The sequence below is a fragment of the Boleophthalmus pectinirostris genome, unplaced genomic scaffold (assembly GCF_026225935.1).
Source record: "Boleophthalmus pectinirostris isolate CB_2022bp ecotype Guang Dong unplaced genomic scaffold, ASM2622593v1 HiC_scaffold_16, whole genome shotgun sequence".
Taxonomy (NCBI): Eukaryota; Metazoa; Chordata; class Actinopteri; order Gobiiformes; family Gobiidae; genus Boleophthalmus; species Boleophthalmus pectinirostris.
The window spans coordinates 9,275,533-9,293,295 of NW_026571095.1; the positions used below are offsets into that span (position 1 = coordinate 9,275,533).

The 17,763-nt window shown below is 38.6% G+C and overlaps 1 protein-coding gene across 1 annotated transcript in view; it reads right to left on the reverse strand.

Moving 5' to 3' along the window:
* Positions 1–12,554: 12,554 nt before the first annotated feature.
* The window catches only part of agap3 (ArfGAP with GTPase domain, ankyrin repeat and PH domain 3), a 262,903-nt gene continuing 257,694 nt past the window's right edge, over positions 12,555–17,763 (reverse strand). The window contains exon 18 of the mRNA XM_055152051.1: positions 12,555–16,689. Coding sequence (XP_055008026.1) covers positions 16,465–16,689 — 225 coding nt within the window. The 3' untranslated portion in view covers positions 12,555–16,464. The remainder of the gene's footprint in view (positions 16,690–17,763) is intronic.

Here is a 17,763-nt window from a genome sequence, read left to right on the forward strand (position 1 = left end):
AAATTGAGAGAGAGTGAGTGTGAGAGAGAAAGAGGAAAGTGAGAAAGAGAGGAGTTTTTTGTTTCAGGTTAATAGGTAAAATTGAGAGAGAGAGAGAGAGAAAGGGGGAGGAGAGGAGAGAGAGAGAAAGAGAAAGAGAGAGCTGCTTTTTTGTTTCAGGTAAAATTAATAGGTACAATTAAATCGAGAAGAGAGAGTGAGCATGAGAGAGAGAGAGAGAGAGAGAGAGAGAGAGAGAGAGAGAGAGAGAGAAGAGGGAGAAAGAGAGAGAGAGAAAGAGAGAGAAGAGGGAGAAAGAGAGAGAGAGAAAGAGAAAGAGAAGGGGAGAGAAAGAGGAAAGAGAGATGAGGTAGAGAGAGACAAAAAAGAGAGGGAGGAGAGTTGGGCTTTTTAAAATTTCAGGTAAAATTAAATTGAGAGAGAGAGAGTGAGCATGAGAGAGAGAGAGAAAGAGGAAAGAGAGAGAGAGGGTGAGATAGAGAGAGAGAGAGAGAGTGAGGAGGAGAGAGGAAAAGAGAGAGAGAGGGGGCGGAGAGTTGTGTTTTTTTTGTTTCAGGTAAAATGAATACATAAAATTAAGAGAGAGAGTGTGTGAGAGAGTGAGAGAAATAAAAAGAGGATTTATACAAGACAATGAAGAGAAATGAGAAGGTGGAGGAGAAAATTGGTTGAAAACTGTGATGAAATTTTGCAGAGGTTCCCGAAATGTGGCCCCTGCCCAGAACACTGATGGTCGCTCATGGTTATGGAAGTTTTTGGCGAGTCCCCATGTCCATCCTGAGTCATTTCCGAGACGTGAGTGGTTTTAAAAATACTGAAGTTAGGAAAAAAACAACAACACAGTATTAATTTCCTCTGTGAAAGAAAAGAAAATGACTGCCTACCTGCTCGTCTCCATGGTGTTGTTGCTTTATCGAGAACCACATGGAAACTGAACTTAAAGGTTGTATGGAGGATTTTTTTTGTTTCAAGTTGTCAATGATAGCATTATAGAGATGCAGTAGCCTTGTAATTATGATGACCAAAAAAAAAGAGAATAAAAATTCATCAACTCTGGACGTGGTGGGGCTAAACATTTGCCAATAGATAACGACACTGCCTCGTTATCTGTTAGCTGACAGGCTGTCAATCAATCTCCCTACGTTTCTAGCGTAAGTGACTTGCCTGCGTGCTGCCGGTACGTGGTTTACGTACGACTGTCACGCAGTCCACAGACGCAAGACGCACAGACGCTGTTTACTCCACCAACGCAACAGTTCTTAGCGGCTTTTTTTGACCTATATCTTCCTCGCAGTTCGCACAAAGTTTGTTGCAATGGCAGACAAGAATCCAGGAGCAGTTCGCCGCAAAAGAAAGTCCGTTTTTGAGGTCGCTGAAAGAAGAAGACAAGGGGAAAAGCAGCGAAGCCAAACTAAGGTGATTCTTGTAGATTCATTCCAGCGATGGCGCGACTGAAGCAGACGCAGGGTCTAAAGACTGACGCATTGGTCGCCAAATTACTCCTGGACAGGAAACTTCTGCTTATTATGAAAACGTACTTTATTTCCAAGAGCTAGAGTCAAACGTTTTTCAGGACACGAAAGCGATATCCTATGTCTGAAAACGTAATTTTCAAGGCAAAGAAAGAGTCCGCTTGCTGCTGCGTGTTGTGTAGCTAGTTCATTCGCACTGAATCTCCGCGCAACCTTCTCTGCACCCCTTTCCTGCTCCTGTCCCCGCTGCCCGATCCCCTCTTCCCCCTGCTCCTCACTTCTCCGGGCACGGAATCTCCGCGCACCGCTCCCCTCTCCTCTCCCCTCTCCTGCTCCCTGCTCCGCTCTTCTCCCTGCTCCTCACTTCTCTCGTCCGCGAACAAAATGTCCGCGCACCCGCTCCCCCCGCTCCTCACTTCTCCGTCTTGCCTAACCAACACTGTAGTTAGTTGTTTACAAGTCATGTGCAGCGCACCGGCTGTAAACAAACCTGTTTCTGGCGTAAGGAGGAGAGGGAGGAAGGCGTTTCTACGTAGGAGCTGTGGGGGAGGGGGGGGTTTCACGCATGCGCAACATTTGAAAAAGGACAAACAGTCGCTGGATTTCTCGTTCCTTGGAAAATCCTCTATACAACCTTTAACGATTCCATTACAGATGTTTTACTGCTGGAAAAAATGTCTGGCATAAAAATGAGCTGCAGAACTACAAAAAGTTTACAAAATATATTTAAACTACATGCACTGATACTTTATTACTTCTATAAGGTCAAATTGAACAATCTCAAAACATTAAAGGTGAATTTTTTTGGTCGGGGGTCCAGCACTCATTTGTTTCTATGGAGATGTCATTGCTCAGCCTGGAATGTTCCACAGTGTGACATTAAACAGCTCTACTTGATATTTATTCAATTCCAGGTGGTTTTACGTCTCAAAAACATCTAGAAAAACAGACATTCTGACTGTGAGCGGGGTCGCCTCTCCACAGATCTGACCTGTAACTTGGTCTGGTTTGGTCTCCGTGAAAATAGAAACGTTCAATACTAGAGATGTGACAATATCCAAATCTCTCAATTCGATATTTTCACGATATATATCTCACAGTATGATATTTATTGTGATATTTTGTGGAGCCTAACAAAACTTAATCCAAAGAACTAAGATTTAAAAGTGCTTATAAGAGTTATTTCTTCTTGTAGTCTACCCTGAAATAGAGCAAAGGATCATGGTCTATGTAGTTCCTTTCTGTTGTTTTTAGTTATTGCTGCACCATAACTATTCATTTAAGCAAAGAGACTTGTAATTCGATATATTGTGATGGTCCATGATATTATTGTGAGAACTTTGACGATACGATATCACAATATTTCGGTTATTGTTACATCCCTATTTAATACTCGGGATGTAATGATGTCCAGATCTCACAGTACGATATTTTCATGATATACATCTCACGGTACGATATTTATTGCGATATTTTGTGGAGGCAAACACAATTTTTTTTTGTGTGAATATGCTACTTTTTGCTCTTAAAATGCCTTGACAAGACTTGAGCCAAAGAACTAAGATTTAAAAGTGCTTAGAACTGTTATTTCTTCTTGTAGTCTGCACTGAAATGGAGCAAAGGATCATGGTCTATGTAGTTCCCTCTGTTTTTTTTTTTAACTATTACTGCACCATAACTCTTCATTTAAGCAAAGACACTTGTAATTCGATATATTGTGATGGTCCATGATATTATTGTGAGAACTTTTGACGATACGATATCATGATATTTTGGTTATTGTTGCATCCCTATTTAATACTCGGGATGTAATGATGTCCAGATCTCACAGTACGATATTTTCATGATATACATCTCATGGTACGATATTTATTGCGATATTTTGTGGAGGCAAACAAAATATTTTTTTGTGAATATGCAGCTTTTTGCTCTTAAAATGCCTTGACAAGACTTAATCCAAAGAACTAAGACTTAAAAGTGCTTAGAACTTCTTCTTGTAGTCTGCACTGAAATGGAGCAAAGGATCATGGTCGATGTAGTTCCCTCTGTTTTTTTAACTATATCTGTGCCATAACTCTTAATTTAAGCAAAGGGACTTGTAATTCGATATATTGTGATGGTCCATGATATTATTGAGAGACTTTTGACGATACAATATCACAATATTTCAGTTATTGTTACATCCTTATTTAATACTAGGAATGTAACAATATTCAAATCTCACGGTACAGTATTTTCATGATATATACATCACACGGTACAGTATTTTCACAATATACATCTCAAGGTATGATATTTATTGCAATATTTTGTGGAGGTTGAAACAAAACTGTGAATATGCTACTTTTTTTTCATGTAGTTTGCATGAGACCGTAACAACTAGGAATGTAATGATATCCAAATCTCACGATACGATATTTATTGCAATATTCTGTGGAGGTGAACAAAACTGTGAATATGCCACTTTTTCCTCTTAAAATGCCTATAACTAAGATTTAAAAGTGCTTAAATCTGTTATTTCTTCATGTAGTTTGCACCAAAACAGAGTGAAGGATCATGGTCAATGTAGTTCCCTTTGTTTTTTTAGCTATTACTGCACCATATCAGTGAATTTAAGTAGAAAGAAACTTGTGATTCGATATATTGTGATGGCCCACGATATTATTCAGAGACTTTTGACAATACGATATCACAACATTTTAGTTATTATTACATCCCTATTTAATAATACAATACTGCGAAACATTCCAGACAAGGTAAGAAAAGAAAAGTTACACAAAGCACCTTTAAAGTATATTTCAAAGTAGTAGTAATCCCTAACAAAAATAAAAATCCTATCACCGCTTGAGCTCACCTCGTCTAAAATAACCAAGGAGACAACGTAAAGGCAGCAATGGTTTCCGCAGTAGTTAAGATTCAGCGAGCGTTCGGAGAGCTCTATGGAAATGAGCCGATCATGTATGGAGTGAGGACATGATGGAGCTGGAGTTGATGAGCGTGGGTCAGGTCTGGAGGGTCTGGAGGGTCTGAGGGGGGGTCTGGAGGGAGGGTATGTGGATGTAATTACTGCTAAAGAGGGTCAAGCCTGTCTCCTAAACCAGTACCACATGTGTGATTTAAAGGGCGAGTGACACAAATGGACATGGGAGTTGACAGTACTCTACGCATGTTACCGTAAGACCAGAAGTTAAAGGGTCAATTTTATGCTATTTTCTGATCGGTGTTATTATAATGTTGTTTCCTCGTCAAAAACAGACCTAGAGTTGTGTTTTGTTTCATTCACACATTTTTAACGCACAAATCCTGCATATTTAGGACCTCATTTCCTAGTGAGCCAGAGTGTTGGAGACATGTGGAGACACTTTTTAAAATATTCCGTCCAGTCCTTGTATTTGCAGAGGTCGCTGGTGCTAGGCTAGTGCATGTTAATGGCCATAGTTAGCCTGCCACTAAAAACAGTCTTACCCACTCCACAAAACACCCGAAGCAAATCTATTATTATGCCAGACTGTCAATGCAAATGTCTGTGTTGATAGAATAATGTTTGAAATAAAATTAACCTTGCATCACATGAATCGTCGCATGTTGAGGGACTATATTCTCATATATCAGTCCGCCACTGCCAAGCTTTCTATCAGGAAGTACAATTCACTGCTGTTGCTCAGACATAAATCCTTCAAATGCAAGATTGCTTTTACTTCTAAAATGATTCTATCAACACGGACATTCGCATCGACAGTCTTCCTTTACTTTTTACAAAAGTAAAAGGAAGCTGTCAATTTGAAAACTTTCATGACATCACATGGTGGAACAGAGCATTTTAATGATTTGGAGATGAAACCAACTAATAATAAAGGATTACTTTAACATGTGTGCACTGCAAAAAAACACAATCTAGTCACGTTAAGATGACTTGAATTAAGAAAGTTTGATCATGATCTGAGTAAATTTCACTTCACAAGTAAAATTATCTACCAATGGAACAGGACTTTTTGTACTTTAAATGTGAAAATACATCTTGCTACACTTAAAATAAAACAAAATCGAATGTTTCTTAAATTAAGAAAAACACGTTTACTCCACTGGTAAATCATTTTACTTGTCAGTTTGAATCTACTCAAATAAAGTAAAACGTTTTTAATTTAAGTAATTTTAATTTAGCGAGATATTGCTTTTTTTCAGTGTGAATGAAACAAAACACAACTCCAGGTATATTTTCGAGATGGTAACAACTTGGGATGTAACAATATCCAAATCTCACGATACGATATTTTCTCGATATCCATCTCAAGGTACAATATTGATTGCGATACAAAATTATGAATATGCAATTTTTTCTTCTTAAAATGCCTTGACAAGACTTAACTCAATGAACTAAGATTTAAAAGTGCTTAGAACTGCTACTTCTTCATGTAGTTTGTGCCCAAAATGAAGCAAAGGATCATGGTCAATGTAGTTCCCTCTGTTTTTTTAGCTATTGCTGCACCATAATCATGAATTTAAGCAAAGAAACTTGTGATTCGATGGATTGTAATGGCCCACGATCTTACTGAGAGCCTTTTGACGATACGATATCACGATATTTTGGTTATTATACCCATAAATACTACTTAGAAAACTAGAATACATAATCATATCTTGGTTGATTTGTCCCAACTCAAATTGACTGATTCTTGAAACTTGAAAACATAACTCTCCATACGTCAGCGAATAGCCCTTTGAGACTCGCCGCCATCTCGTCCAAACATTTAGATTACAAGCCCGCGTCGCCGTAGTAACCCAAACTGGTCCGCGTCTATGGAAATATGGATTTAATGTTTGCAAATGGGCCCGTGTCAGGTCTTTGTTGTGCTATCCATCAGCGCAGGCCCACCTCTGCAATCGCGAGAGGCAATTTGTCTGAGAGGAGGTGGGCGTCCATGAGCCCTCCTCATCGGTTAGCAGCACTGCCCTGATGAAATACACAAACACACAGAAGAGAAAGAGAGAGAAAGAAAGAGAGAGAGAAAGCACCAAAACATGAGTGGCCGGGGTGGGACCGAGCACAGTTTATAAATCTGAAGGGCAGTTAAAAGAACGTGTTCAAATGGATGTGCTATGTTAATGAGAGCAGGTAAGGAGGGAAAAGAATAAATGAGGAGAACAGAGAATCTAGTAAAGGCTAAACTCACAATGTTTGGTAAGAAAGCAAGAATATAACACTCTGTTCCACCTTGTGATGTCATGTGGTAATACAGGAAGTGCTCCATTGTGTTTTTACATTCCATACACCTTCACTAGAATCATTTGGATGATTTCAGCCCTGGAATTGTCAATCTTAAATGAACTCAAGGTGAAAATGGAGCTGTTACCTTAAAAACTACCACTACATGCAGTGTTGGGAAGGTTACTTTTAAAATGTATTCCCCTATATATTACAGATTACAGATTACATACCCCAAAATGTAGTTTGTAATGGAATCTATTAAATTACTTAAAGTGAGTAACATAATCTGAATATTTTGGATTACTTGATTTGTTGTAGAGAAGCAAAGACTAGGAAATCTTCACATAAGATGTTTTGTCTGCTAAAAAACAATAAAAAAGCTCAGACTTTCCTTAACCATATTAAAAATATTACTGATAGAAGAGGAGGAGACACTGTCTACGTGGTATGGTTTCATCCTGTTAAATCCTGTTTTAGACCTGGTTTTAGTTCTGGTTTCGACCTGGTTTTAGACCTGGTTTCGACCTGGTTTCGACCAGGTTTCGACCTGGTTTCGATCTAGTTTAGACCTGGTTTTAGTCCTGGTTTAGTCCTGATTTAAACTTGGTTTTAGTCCTAGTTTAGACTTGGTTTTAAATTTGGTTTGAGTCCTGGTCAAGACCTGGTTTAGACCTGATTTTAAATCTGGTTTAGTGTCCGGCAATGAGTGGAATTGCCGAGAAGAAAAAAAAGGGAATAGCCCAAAATGTAAAAACAGGAAAATACCGCCATGTAATCCATTTATTTCAACAAAGTAACTGTAATCCAATTACCACTCAATTAAACAGTAACTGTAACCGAATAGTTACTCATAATTTGTACTCTGATTACGTAACTCTGGTACATGTAATCTGTTACTCCCCAACACTGATCACATGACATCACAAGGTGGACAATCTTTTTTTTTTTTGGACTTTATTAAATTTAAACTTATTTTTACACCTCGTCTTTGCCGTTCTGTTTGGTCCACTACAAGGCAACATCATTATAAATGGCTTGAAGTTCACTAGAATCCATTTTGTGTAATCTAGGAACTTTAAAGTGTGTTTAAGTTGGTTCTCCTTCTTCTATACAAGCACATTTTGGTGACTGTGAAAAAATATATAAATGGGTTTTCACCAGGTACTCCAGTCTCCCCCATTTGAACAGGCACCATTTGCACATAAACCACAGGCACAGTGCAGTAACATTTCTCAGTTCCTCAGTCATCCAGGTAGAATCCATCGCAAAGGAGAAATTCAATTTGTCAAGTGATGTCACGTGGAAACAAAAAACAAAGGGAGGACCCAAACTGTGGGACAGTTTTAAAGTTTTTTAATAACAAACAAAAAAAGATAAAAAAAAAAAAATCCATAATCCAAAAATCAAAACTAAACTGCCATGACAGGACAAGACACTGACAAAGACACAGACGATGACAAACACAATGGACCAACAAAGCGGAGAGGAGAACACAGGGTATAAAAGCACACAGATACAGGTGAAAGGTGGGACAAACAATGAAGACAGGAAGTAAAACTCAAAACTTGAAGCAGACAAAATAAAACACCAAGGGCACATTGCAATAAAGGAATAAGCTACATCAGGGGTGTCAAACTCATTTTGGTCCTGGGGCTGTATCCATCCGACTCTGATCCCAAAAGGGCCGGATCAGAAAACTTGTGGCATATATACCCCCAAAATAACAATAATTTCAACTATTTGTGCGGAGAAATGCAAATCTATAACAGAAATCTTTTTCAATTGATCAACTCTTTCTTTTACAAAATATTATAATATTATGAACAACCTGAAACTTTAAGAAAAATGCAAGTTCAGCACAATGAACTTGTTTGCAAATAGGAGTAAGTCCTTTTTTTTTTTGGAAAATCCTGCACTCGGCTCCACTTTTCTCACTTTTGACATTTTGTTGATGAGGGTGTCACGGTCAACAGTCAAAACGATCGTCCTTTAAGAGAGTTTGGAAAGAGACAAGTCTTCATTTGTGCTGCTCTGGTGGGAGGGGCCACGCACAGAGACACTGGAGACACTGCATTGCTAAGCACAGAAAATTACCAATATTTTAATAGAAAATATAATTAAAATATTTAAGTAGAAAATCAGTCAAGGGACAGATTAATGGTCTTGGAGGGCCGGATCTGGCCCCCAGGCCGTATGTTTGACACCTTTGAGCTACATCAAAATAAGCAAAAACAACGACTACAAAACATAAAAGAAGGCAAGTGCACAAAAGTTGAAGAAGCAGCTTGGATGAACTGTGAAACATATACGACAAAAAAGCTTTAGTCTAGTTGACAAATAAAATTTCTCTTTTGCCAACCTGTTGAGTCACTTTTTTCCAACTTAAAAGGTGCAGTGTGTAACTTTTATGGTAACAGATGTAGATTTTTTGATTAATGTTCCATGTTAATCTAATCCATCTTGCATTTATTCCTCAAGAACTTTTTCACAGCTTGAAAAACATGCATCTGTCCAGTAACTACAACTGATGATGTCACCTGATGTTTCCATAAGAATAAACATTTATTAGCAAACTCTGGAATAGTCGATAACATGTCCATGCAAGTGGCAGACTCTCCACCTAAAAACTTACAGACTGCACCTTTAAATTTGTCTTAGATTATGTAACTGTTCTGTTCCTTTCCATGAGTGTGGACTGAATAAACAATGAACTGTAAAGTGCTTTAGGTGTCTTGAAAGGCGCTATACGTATAAATGCTATGATTAAATAAATTGATTAATTAACTTTCCTAGTTGATGGCCCGCTATGTTTCCGTGGTGATAATATAGATATGCCTAGGTTCCATTCTGTGACGCTATTAAACTTATCAATTATCTCCATGAAGATAATTCAATTTACAGGCCATAAGGTTCAGAATACATACATGCAGATACTTGATTAACAAACAACTAGAACTGAATCTTGGATAGTTTTATAATTTAATGCCATACTGTGGACCATTCCAGACAATGCAATAACATCTCCATGGAGACCTGCGACCAGAAAAATGACACAGTGCACCTTTAATTGACATCTCCTCTTACCAACTGCCCCGAAAAGCCCCGCATTTCACAGCAACCGTATTCATGACCTATAATCCTGACCCGGCTGTATGCGGCGTGACGTTGGGGCGAGCGGAGGGAGGGGAGCGGGCGCTGGAGGGTGCTACACAGAGGAGCCCCCCCACAAAGAAAGAGGAAGGGATGAAGATATGCTCGGACAAGATTAGCAGGAAATCAGTGAGTAGATTAGTGCAGCCTGGACTCCCCGAGCACACACGCTGCTTTCACTTTCCCCAAAGCACTGACACTAAGCCCGGATCACACTGTCTGATCCCCTTTGAGAGGCGCAGGGGTCCGGGGCAGGAAGTGGAGGGAGGCTTAATGGACTTACCTTCGAGAGGCTTTGGGAGGGGCTGCAGGAAGTAGAAGACTGTACCTTTAAAATGAAAATCACTCAAGGAAAATTAAGGTTGGTGCTGAATGCATTGTGAAATTTTTTAACACTTTATGGTAATTAGCAGGTTTAGCAGCTGCTTAATACCGTAATTATTTAAAACTGGTATTAAATAAGTGCTTAATGAGCTATTAAAGGTTTTATATTACACAGATTTGACCTGGAGTTGTGTTTTGTTTCATTCACACATGTTTAAGTAATCTAGCATTATTAGTCTGTCACATCACCAAACCTCAAAATGCTCTGTTGCACCTGGTGATGTCATGAAGTGGTTGTTTTCATGTTAAAAGCTTTTACTTTTTGTTGAGTAGATAAGACATTCCAGGGCTGAAATTATCCAAAATGATTCTAGTCGTGTATGGAGTTTAAAAACGCAGTGGAGCAATTCCATCATCACGTGACATCACAAGGTGAAACAGAGAAGAACTCAGCCTAAATATGCAGGGTTTGTGTGTTAAACATGTTTGAATAAAAAAAAAAAACAACTCCGGGTCTGTTTGTGATGAGGAAACTAACGTCAGAAAATAGTGTAATATTAAGCTGTTGTTCAATATGAATTAAGTCTTAGTTGATGCTTTATTATGGTGTCATTATAAAGTGTTGAAGTGTTCATTTTGTGATATTTTCTAGGACAGTAGTCATCAATGCACTGACTAAAAGAAATATCCAGCAAATGTGATCTCTCTCTCAATCACTGTGTTTGACAATGGAAATGGAATGTATCAAGGCCGAATTATAGTTCTGCGTCGACTCAACTCACACTGCCGCCGTCGCTGTCGTTTTTGATTTATGAATCTGTGTCAAGGTCCATGTGCCGCGAAGTAATTCACTGCCCCAACGCTAGGAGGCTAGAGTTTAAAAATGGCATTCGTGTACACAAAATGAAGCGGGAAAGCGGCGTACCGGAAATGTATGTAGAGAGGATGTAGAGAGGACCAATCACAGGCCTTACTGTCTGTGTCGCTTTACCTTACTGTTTGCGTTAGTTCGAAGTGTAGTTACAAAATTTGTGAGATGCACATCGGTCAACGCAGACGCTCTGCAAAGGTCGTTCAAGGTGAGTTCAAGTCCTTGTCACGACGCAGACGATTTGACACACAAGCATAAACTGCGCTTTAGGCTGCACGAGGTACCATTGGATAGGTGTTTTTGTTTTTTATTGCTATAACCTACTGCACAATGGTAGAACAGAATACTACTGATACTCTGCAGCAGTCATTCCTTGGGAGAGTGAAGATAACTGTAGGCACTGCTGTCTTCTCTGTTACTCATATTAGACTTTAATCTTACTAGAACATCATTGTGGAGCCTCCTGTTTAACAAGTCTCTCTCAGATAACATCAGACACAAGCATTTAGTCAAGAGTGAAAACTTGGGTAACACTAGTTTAGGAACCACATATTAATAGCTAACTAATATTAAAATACATAATAAGTGCCTAATTATATATTTGTTAGTATTTATAAAATACTTTCAATGCATTTTTGCCTGCGGCTTTATTTTGCAAGTTTTCTTCCCATTACAGTACTGGGGATCACAATACACTGAAATATTAATAAGTAAGTGTTTGATAAATACCAAATAATAGCTAAGTAACATCTAATAAGCATAAAAATTACTACTTAGTTAGCAATTAATATGTAGCCAGGCTGATGCCATCTAGTGCCTCCGCTCAATTTCATTTCTCTCCAGTGACTAGGTCAGGAATCAGAATACACTAGACAGTTTGCAAGAATCCCAGAAGTGTGAGTTCGGGCACCAGCCAATCAGCGAAGAACCATACATACTGTGTTGGTAACGATTCCCGAGATCGAGGATTTAAAGCTGGAACAAAGAGAATGTTTGGTGAATTTCATCAAAGGAAAGACGTTATTGTCCTTTTTCCTACAGGATTTGGGGAAAAGCTTAATTATACCTCATTTGCAGCGCCTTACATACGCCACGACCAAACAGCAGTGATTGGTTAAATAAAAAAAGTACCCACCTATCGTCGAGCGAACGAATACTAATACTGCGAGGTCAGACGGTTTCTAAGTGAAGTGAAACCAGCTGATGAATCAGGCTAATTAATATGTGGCACCTAAACTAAAATGTCACCAAAACGTGTATTGATCAGAGGCTCCTGAAAATGTGTTGACTCAATTTTAAATCGATTTTCTTGAGTTTTCAGGCAGTTTAAACAGTCTATGGCTCTAAGGCTATGTTTACTAATGTGTGCATTGTGTCACCATGGTAACTGCTGAATATTCCGCCATAGACAGATAGTACGTGCAGACCCTCTGAAGTTCTTATAAACGCAGGAGACAATCGTGGGAACCTGAAAAATGACAATTAAAATGCATTTGGATGAATAATGAAGGGCACTTGTAACAGACACATATCCGTTTCCCCAGCTCCAGGGAAGGCTACATTGTTTTATTTGAGTGTTTATTAATAGGTCAACAGTCAGCCAAGCATCCAAGCATACAACAAGTTACTCTTTAGCTTTTGTATTACGTTCTGAACGCAAAAAGGAATTACAATAGGTCAAATTCAACTAAACAAAAACAAAATATATTTACATTACTGCATTATAAATATGTCAAATGTACATCATTATACACAAGTACCAAAGATGGTCACTTAATGTCGAGAGACCACAATCAGAGTACCTTAAAATATGCTTAAAAACAAACCAAAACTACATATTAAAATGGCGGTTTGTGGGTCAAAAAACGGAATTTCTTAGGAGCGAAAAAGCTAATATGTACACTTTACGTTGAGGGAGATAGTTTCTAGTGTTGAAGCGTCTACTTTATGCAAATATCTGGAAATCACTGTACAGGTTTACCTATTAGCCCCTCAAGCTAAATAAACACGCTAGGTCAAGTAATCAGATCAAAATAAGGCTAGTACCGCTGTACAGTACACGTAAAACACAGTTAAAGTAGTGGCTAGTAGTGTTTTGTCATTAAGAAGTTGTCGGACATTTTGGGGAACTAAAATATTTCCCTTTTTGTTTGAGAGAAATTTAGATTTAGCGGCCGTTAAGCAAGGCAGTTAGCTTGTAGCACTGAAAAAAAAGTTAGCTTAGCGTTGATGAAGCTACGTAAACAAAACAACAGAGCGCTACACAGGTTTAGCATCTGTTAGCATCAAGAAAATAAGTAATAAATGCTTTCAGAATAAAAAAAAAAAAAAGCTAACTGTAACTGCAAAACCATACTCTCATGTTTGCGCAAAAGTATTCCCCAAAATATCCAACTACTTCTTCAGTGACCACTTTAAAATTATCACAGGTGAAATACTGTAAAAAAGTACCAAGGTATTGTAAACAAATATCTTGGTTTAAAAGCTTAAAACAATGACCTTAAAATGGCAGTCAGTAAAAAGAAATATATCAACAAACTCCCTTAAACGATCAAGTATGACTCAAATGGCTTATTTTACGCAATATATGAATACTTATTAAAAAAAAAAAAATAGATGCAAACTGGTCTACAAATCGCGTTTAAAGTTCAGTCATCTGCTGCTTGTTGTACTCCCCGTGGTTTAGGCTGCGTATTAGCATTTCGGACAGTAGGACGACACAGAGAAAGGGATTTTGACCATTCTAAAAGTCATAGATTATATAAGACTTAAAGTGTGTATGACAGGTTAGACTACTCATTTCACTAAAACACAGTTAAGATTGTTGTATTTAAGATTTGACTAAAGATTTGGCAATTTTTTAGGTTTGAAATTTTACGTTAAGGTCACCAGACGTTCCCATTTACCTGGGAAAGTTCCAGTTTTGAGCCATGATTTATCCAAAACCACTGATTTGTCCCAATTTTAGACAACAAATATCCCCGGTGTCCCTAATTTTGACCATTTTTGACGGTAAAGAGAGGCGTATATTGACATTTGTTTAGATAAAATACAGAAAATCTGCTTAAAAATGACCAAAACACAAAGAAAATGTGACCGGGTGCAGAACAGTTACTCACAGTTTCACAATTTTATTATACAACCCTTAATAGTTTTTTATTTTGAAAATCTGGTCACCCTATTTTACTTCCTAGTTAACAATCATGACATCACGCTCGGGAATTCCATCACTGTTACCTAGTAACCATAAAAATATAAGGAAATTTTGCAGAAGTCAGAAAAATGACTTTCTTGAGCAAACTGTGCCAAACTTTTGGACACAATTCTCCCACTCTCTACTTGTAATTTTCAACATATTTTTCAACTTTTCTTCGCAAATTGCTTCTTTATTGGTGTAAAACTTTAATTTATATTTACAACCGGATTTATTCTACTAAATTAAGCAAAAATTGAGAATCATCGGAACCTGTCATACTCACTTTAAGGAGACGTGACTACTTTTTACAAGTCTGTACACAAAGTTAAGATGTCAGTTTCCTTTTCTTTGTCTTATTTCTAATGTGGTTTGTACCTATAGGGACGCTGAGACTATGTTACACAGATTCACAGACAAGAAACGGAAGAGTACAGAGGAGAGGAGAAGAAAAGTGGACCGAAGGACATGGGGACATACTATGAATAAGACAAGGAACATTATTAAAGCAAAGTTAGCTGCCCTTTACTAATCACTGCGTTAAACTGCACGTTGGAAGTTTTCTGGTGGAGATGCAGGTACCACAAAAAATTACAATATGACTTTAGAAATCTTCATACAAGAAAATGTGAATTTGTAGGAAGAAAAGTCAATTTGTATGTACCATGTCTTTCTGCTGTTGTTAACTGTTAAGAAAATGGGTGTATCCTGATTCCTGAGATAGTCCTGGTCCCCATTTTGGTGTCATTTTCGGCTCATTTTTCCCATAGAAATCCATTATAGAACTGGCAAGCTTACAGACACATTGCAAATTATGTGCTACTTGCAGGTCCACTTTTCTTTTACTCTCCGCGATACAGCTCCCAAACTCGCATACAGTAGACACGACTAATGTGCCATATATATCGGCCATTTCACAGCAACAATGGAGGAAATGGTCTCGGAAAAGTCTAGTGTTCGAGGGCCACGGGAGGTGAAGGAATATTCCATTACGCTGCAGCCTTGAAATCTGCGCCGAATCTACGTTGCAAACAATTATCAACACAATCTAGTCAATCGAAGAATTACGGCAACAAAGACACTGTAATGGTACAATTTCTCAGTATGATTCTCGCGCTGGAATATGAATGAAATCTGATTGAAGAGGCGCATTAACAAAAGCGGAGAAGCTTGATGGTCATAAAACATGGTGGTCTGTAATTTCCTTATGGTTAGGGACACTTTCGTCGGAGGATCGCTGAAAAAGAATCACTTTCAACCCACGATAATCCTGCAATCAAAGCCAAACCCATTTCGCTGCAAATTAAGTAAATCATTTGGACTTTTCAACTATAATTGCTTTGCCTTTGTATATAGATGGTATGTCAAGAGTTTGATGGCTGCGTTAGAGACATGCATCATTACTAAAGCTGCGAGATTATGGAAGATTCACTTTTCGTTCTCGCATTTGTCACTTGAAAAACTATTCCTCACAGTTTTATGATATTGGGATGTGCGGAAAATTCTCATTCGCGCTCATTAAGGAAACAGGGACGTGTTCGCGAAAAAGGGAAGACATCAAGCGAATGTTGTAGCACGGAGGAAATGGTTTGTGTAGGTACCAATGCCTAAGTAAGTCATTTGTTTGGTTGACGCTTAACAAAAAAAGCTTAAATCCGAGCTGAGTTACAGTTTACCAACAGAAATTACAAATTATATGAAACAATGAAACCTGAATCGCCCATGTCTTTTCAGCGTATTGGAATATCGAACAACTGGAATGTCCCTACAAAATTTCGTTAAATTGATACTTTGCAGCAGACGTCATCAACATTCTCTGGGAGTGTGATGATAACTGAAACTACTCCGTTAGAAGATCTGTTACTCTTGTTAGATTTAATATGAGCTGCTTTTTTTTAACACAATCTGACCAGAAAGAGCTGACTTGGAACTACAAGGGGTGAGATGATTTGTGCATTTAAATAAGTCTCTTACACATAAAATTACAGTCAAAAGATTTTTCAGTTTTAAGTCACTCCCACCTTTTTGTTGAAACTCAAACCGTGAACACTCGTATTGATCACAGCCTCCTGAAAATGTCTTGTTTAAATCCATTAAAGTTTTTTTCTTTTTAAAACTTAACTTCTGAACATTCCGCCAATAGAGATCCATGTAGAACACCCCCAGCATGACGTCACTGCAAAGTATCAACGGGTACGCGGCGGGACGGGAGGTACAGACAGAGCGAGTGGGTTTAAGAACGGGAGTCCTACATGATGCTAATACTGCGATTGAGTTCACACTGGGCGTTGTTGTTGTTGATGTTGGGGTTTCGGCGCGTCATGTTGGGCGTGGGCACGGAGGCCAGGGTGCTGTTGTCGTTGGGGCACCCGTGCTGGAGCAGGATGTCGGCGCACTCCTGGCTCCCGGCGCGGCGGGCGTACGACAGGGGGGTCTGCCCACGGGCGTCACGACTCTTCACGTCCACGCCGTACTGAGAGGAGGAAGGGGGGGGGGGAGAGGTTACGCAACATGATGGTAAAACTAAACAAAAACTAGTCTTCATCAACCAAATGAGATTATACAATTATACATTATTATATTAAATAGTCACATATATTGATACTACAGTGACAAATATCATATGTTTCAGACTATAAGGTGCACCGGATTATAAAGTGTAATATCAATAATGTTGAATTCGCTCGTCTATTTTCATACATAAAGTGCACCGGATTATAAGGTGCATTAAGCAAAACAAACACCATTTGAGACTGATACCTTAGCCCAGGCATCCATGATCCATTGGCAGAAGGTGGTGTAATTTGCCTGGTGTTGCATCCCTGTCTTGGTGAATGTGTATTATGAATGTGAATGTGGGTGGATAATTTAAGTTTGGATTTTTATTTCCTACAAGGAGGACTCAAATATACATTGAGTAATAATGTGTTTAATGCAGCTTTGCGCACATATGTTTTACAGAAACAAAATGTAAAACCACATGGCTCATTTGCATAAATTATAAGCGCTGAAAAAACAGCTTGCTCCTTGTGTGCTGATGTGGTCAGCTTCTGTAATGCTCCAACAATCCATCAAGTGGTGTGGCTTTGTAGCTTACCAAAGTCATACTAAAACATTCTGACAGATTTTTGAGCACCATGTACCACATAAAATTGGTTTGAGGTCAGTAAGCACAACAATTAATACGTGAGGCGCACCGGATTATAAGGATAATTAAAGGATTTTAAGTGCGCCTTATAGTCCAAAAAACACGGTATTCACTATATTGTACTTGTCACATATATTGATACTACAGACACAAATAATATGCATTAGTATTGTTAAACACTTTTCTAACATATCTTAGATTTTCCATTCACGCTTCAAACTCTTTTGTAGCCACAGATGCCCAGGGCAAGACAGAAAATTGGCTCCCAACCCATGCCTACTCCCCCTTCTAACCACATCATTCCCCACACTACATTCATACATAGGTAGATGAAGTGTCTTGCCCAAGAACCCAACAGTATGCACAAGTCTGGAATTGAACCATCATTCCAAGTAGTAC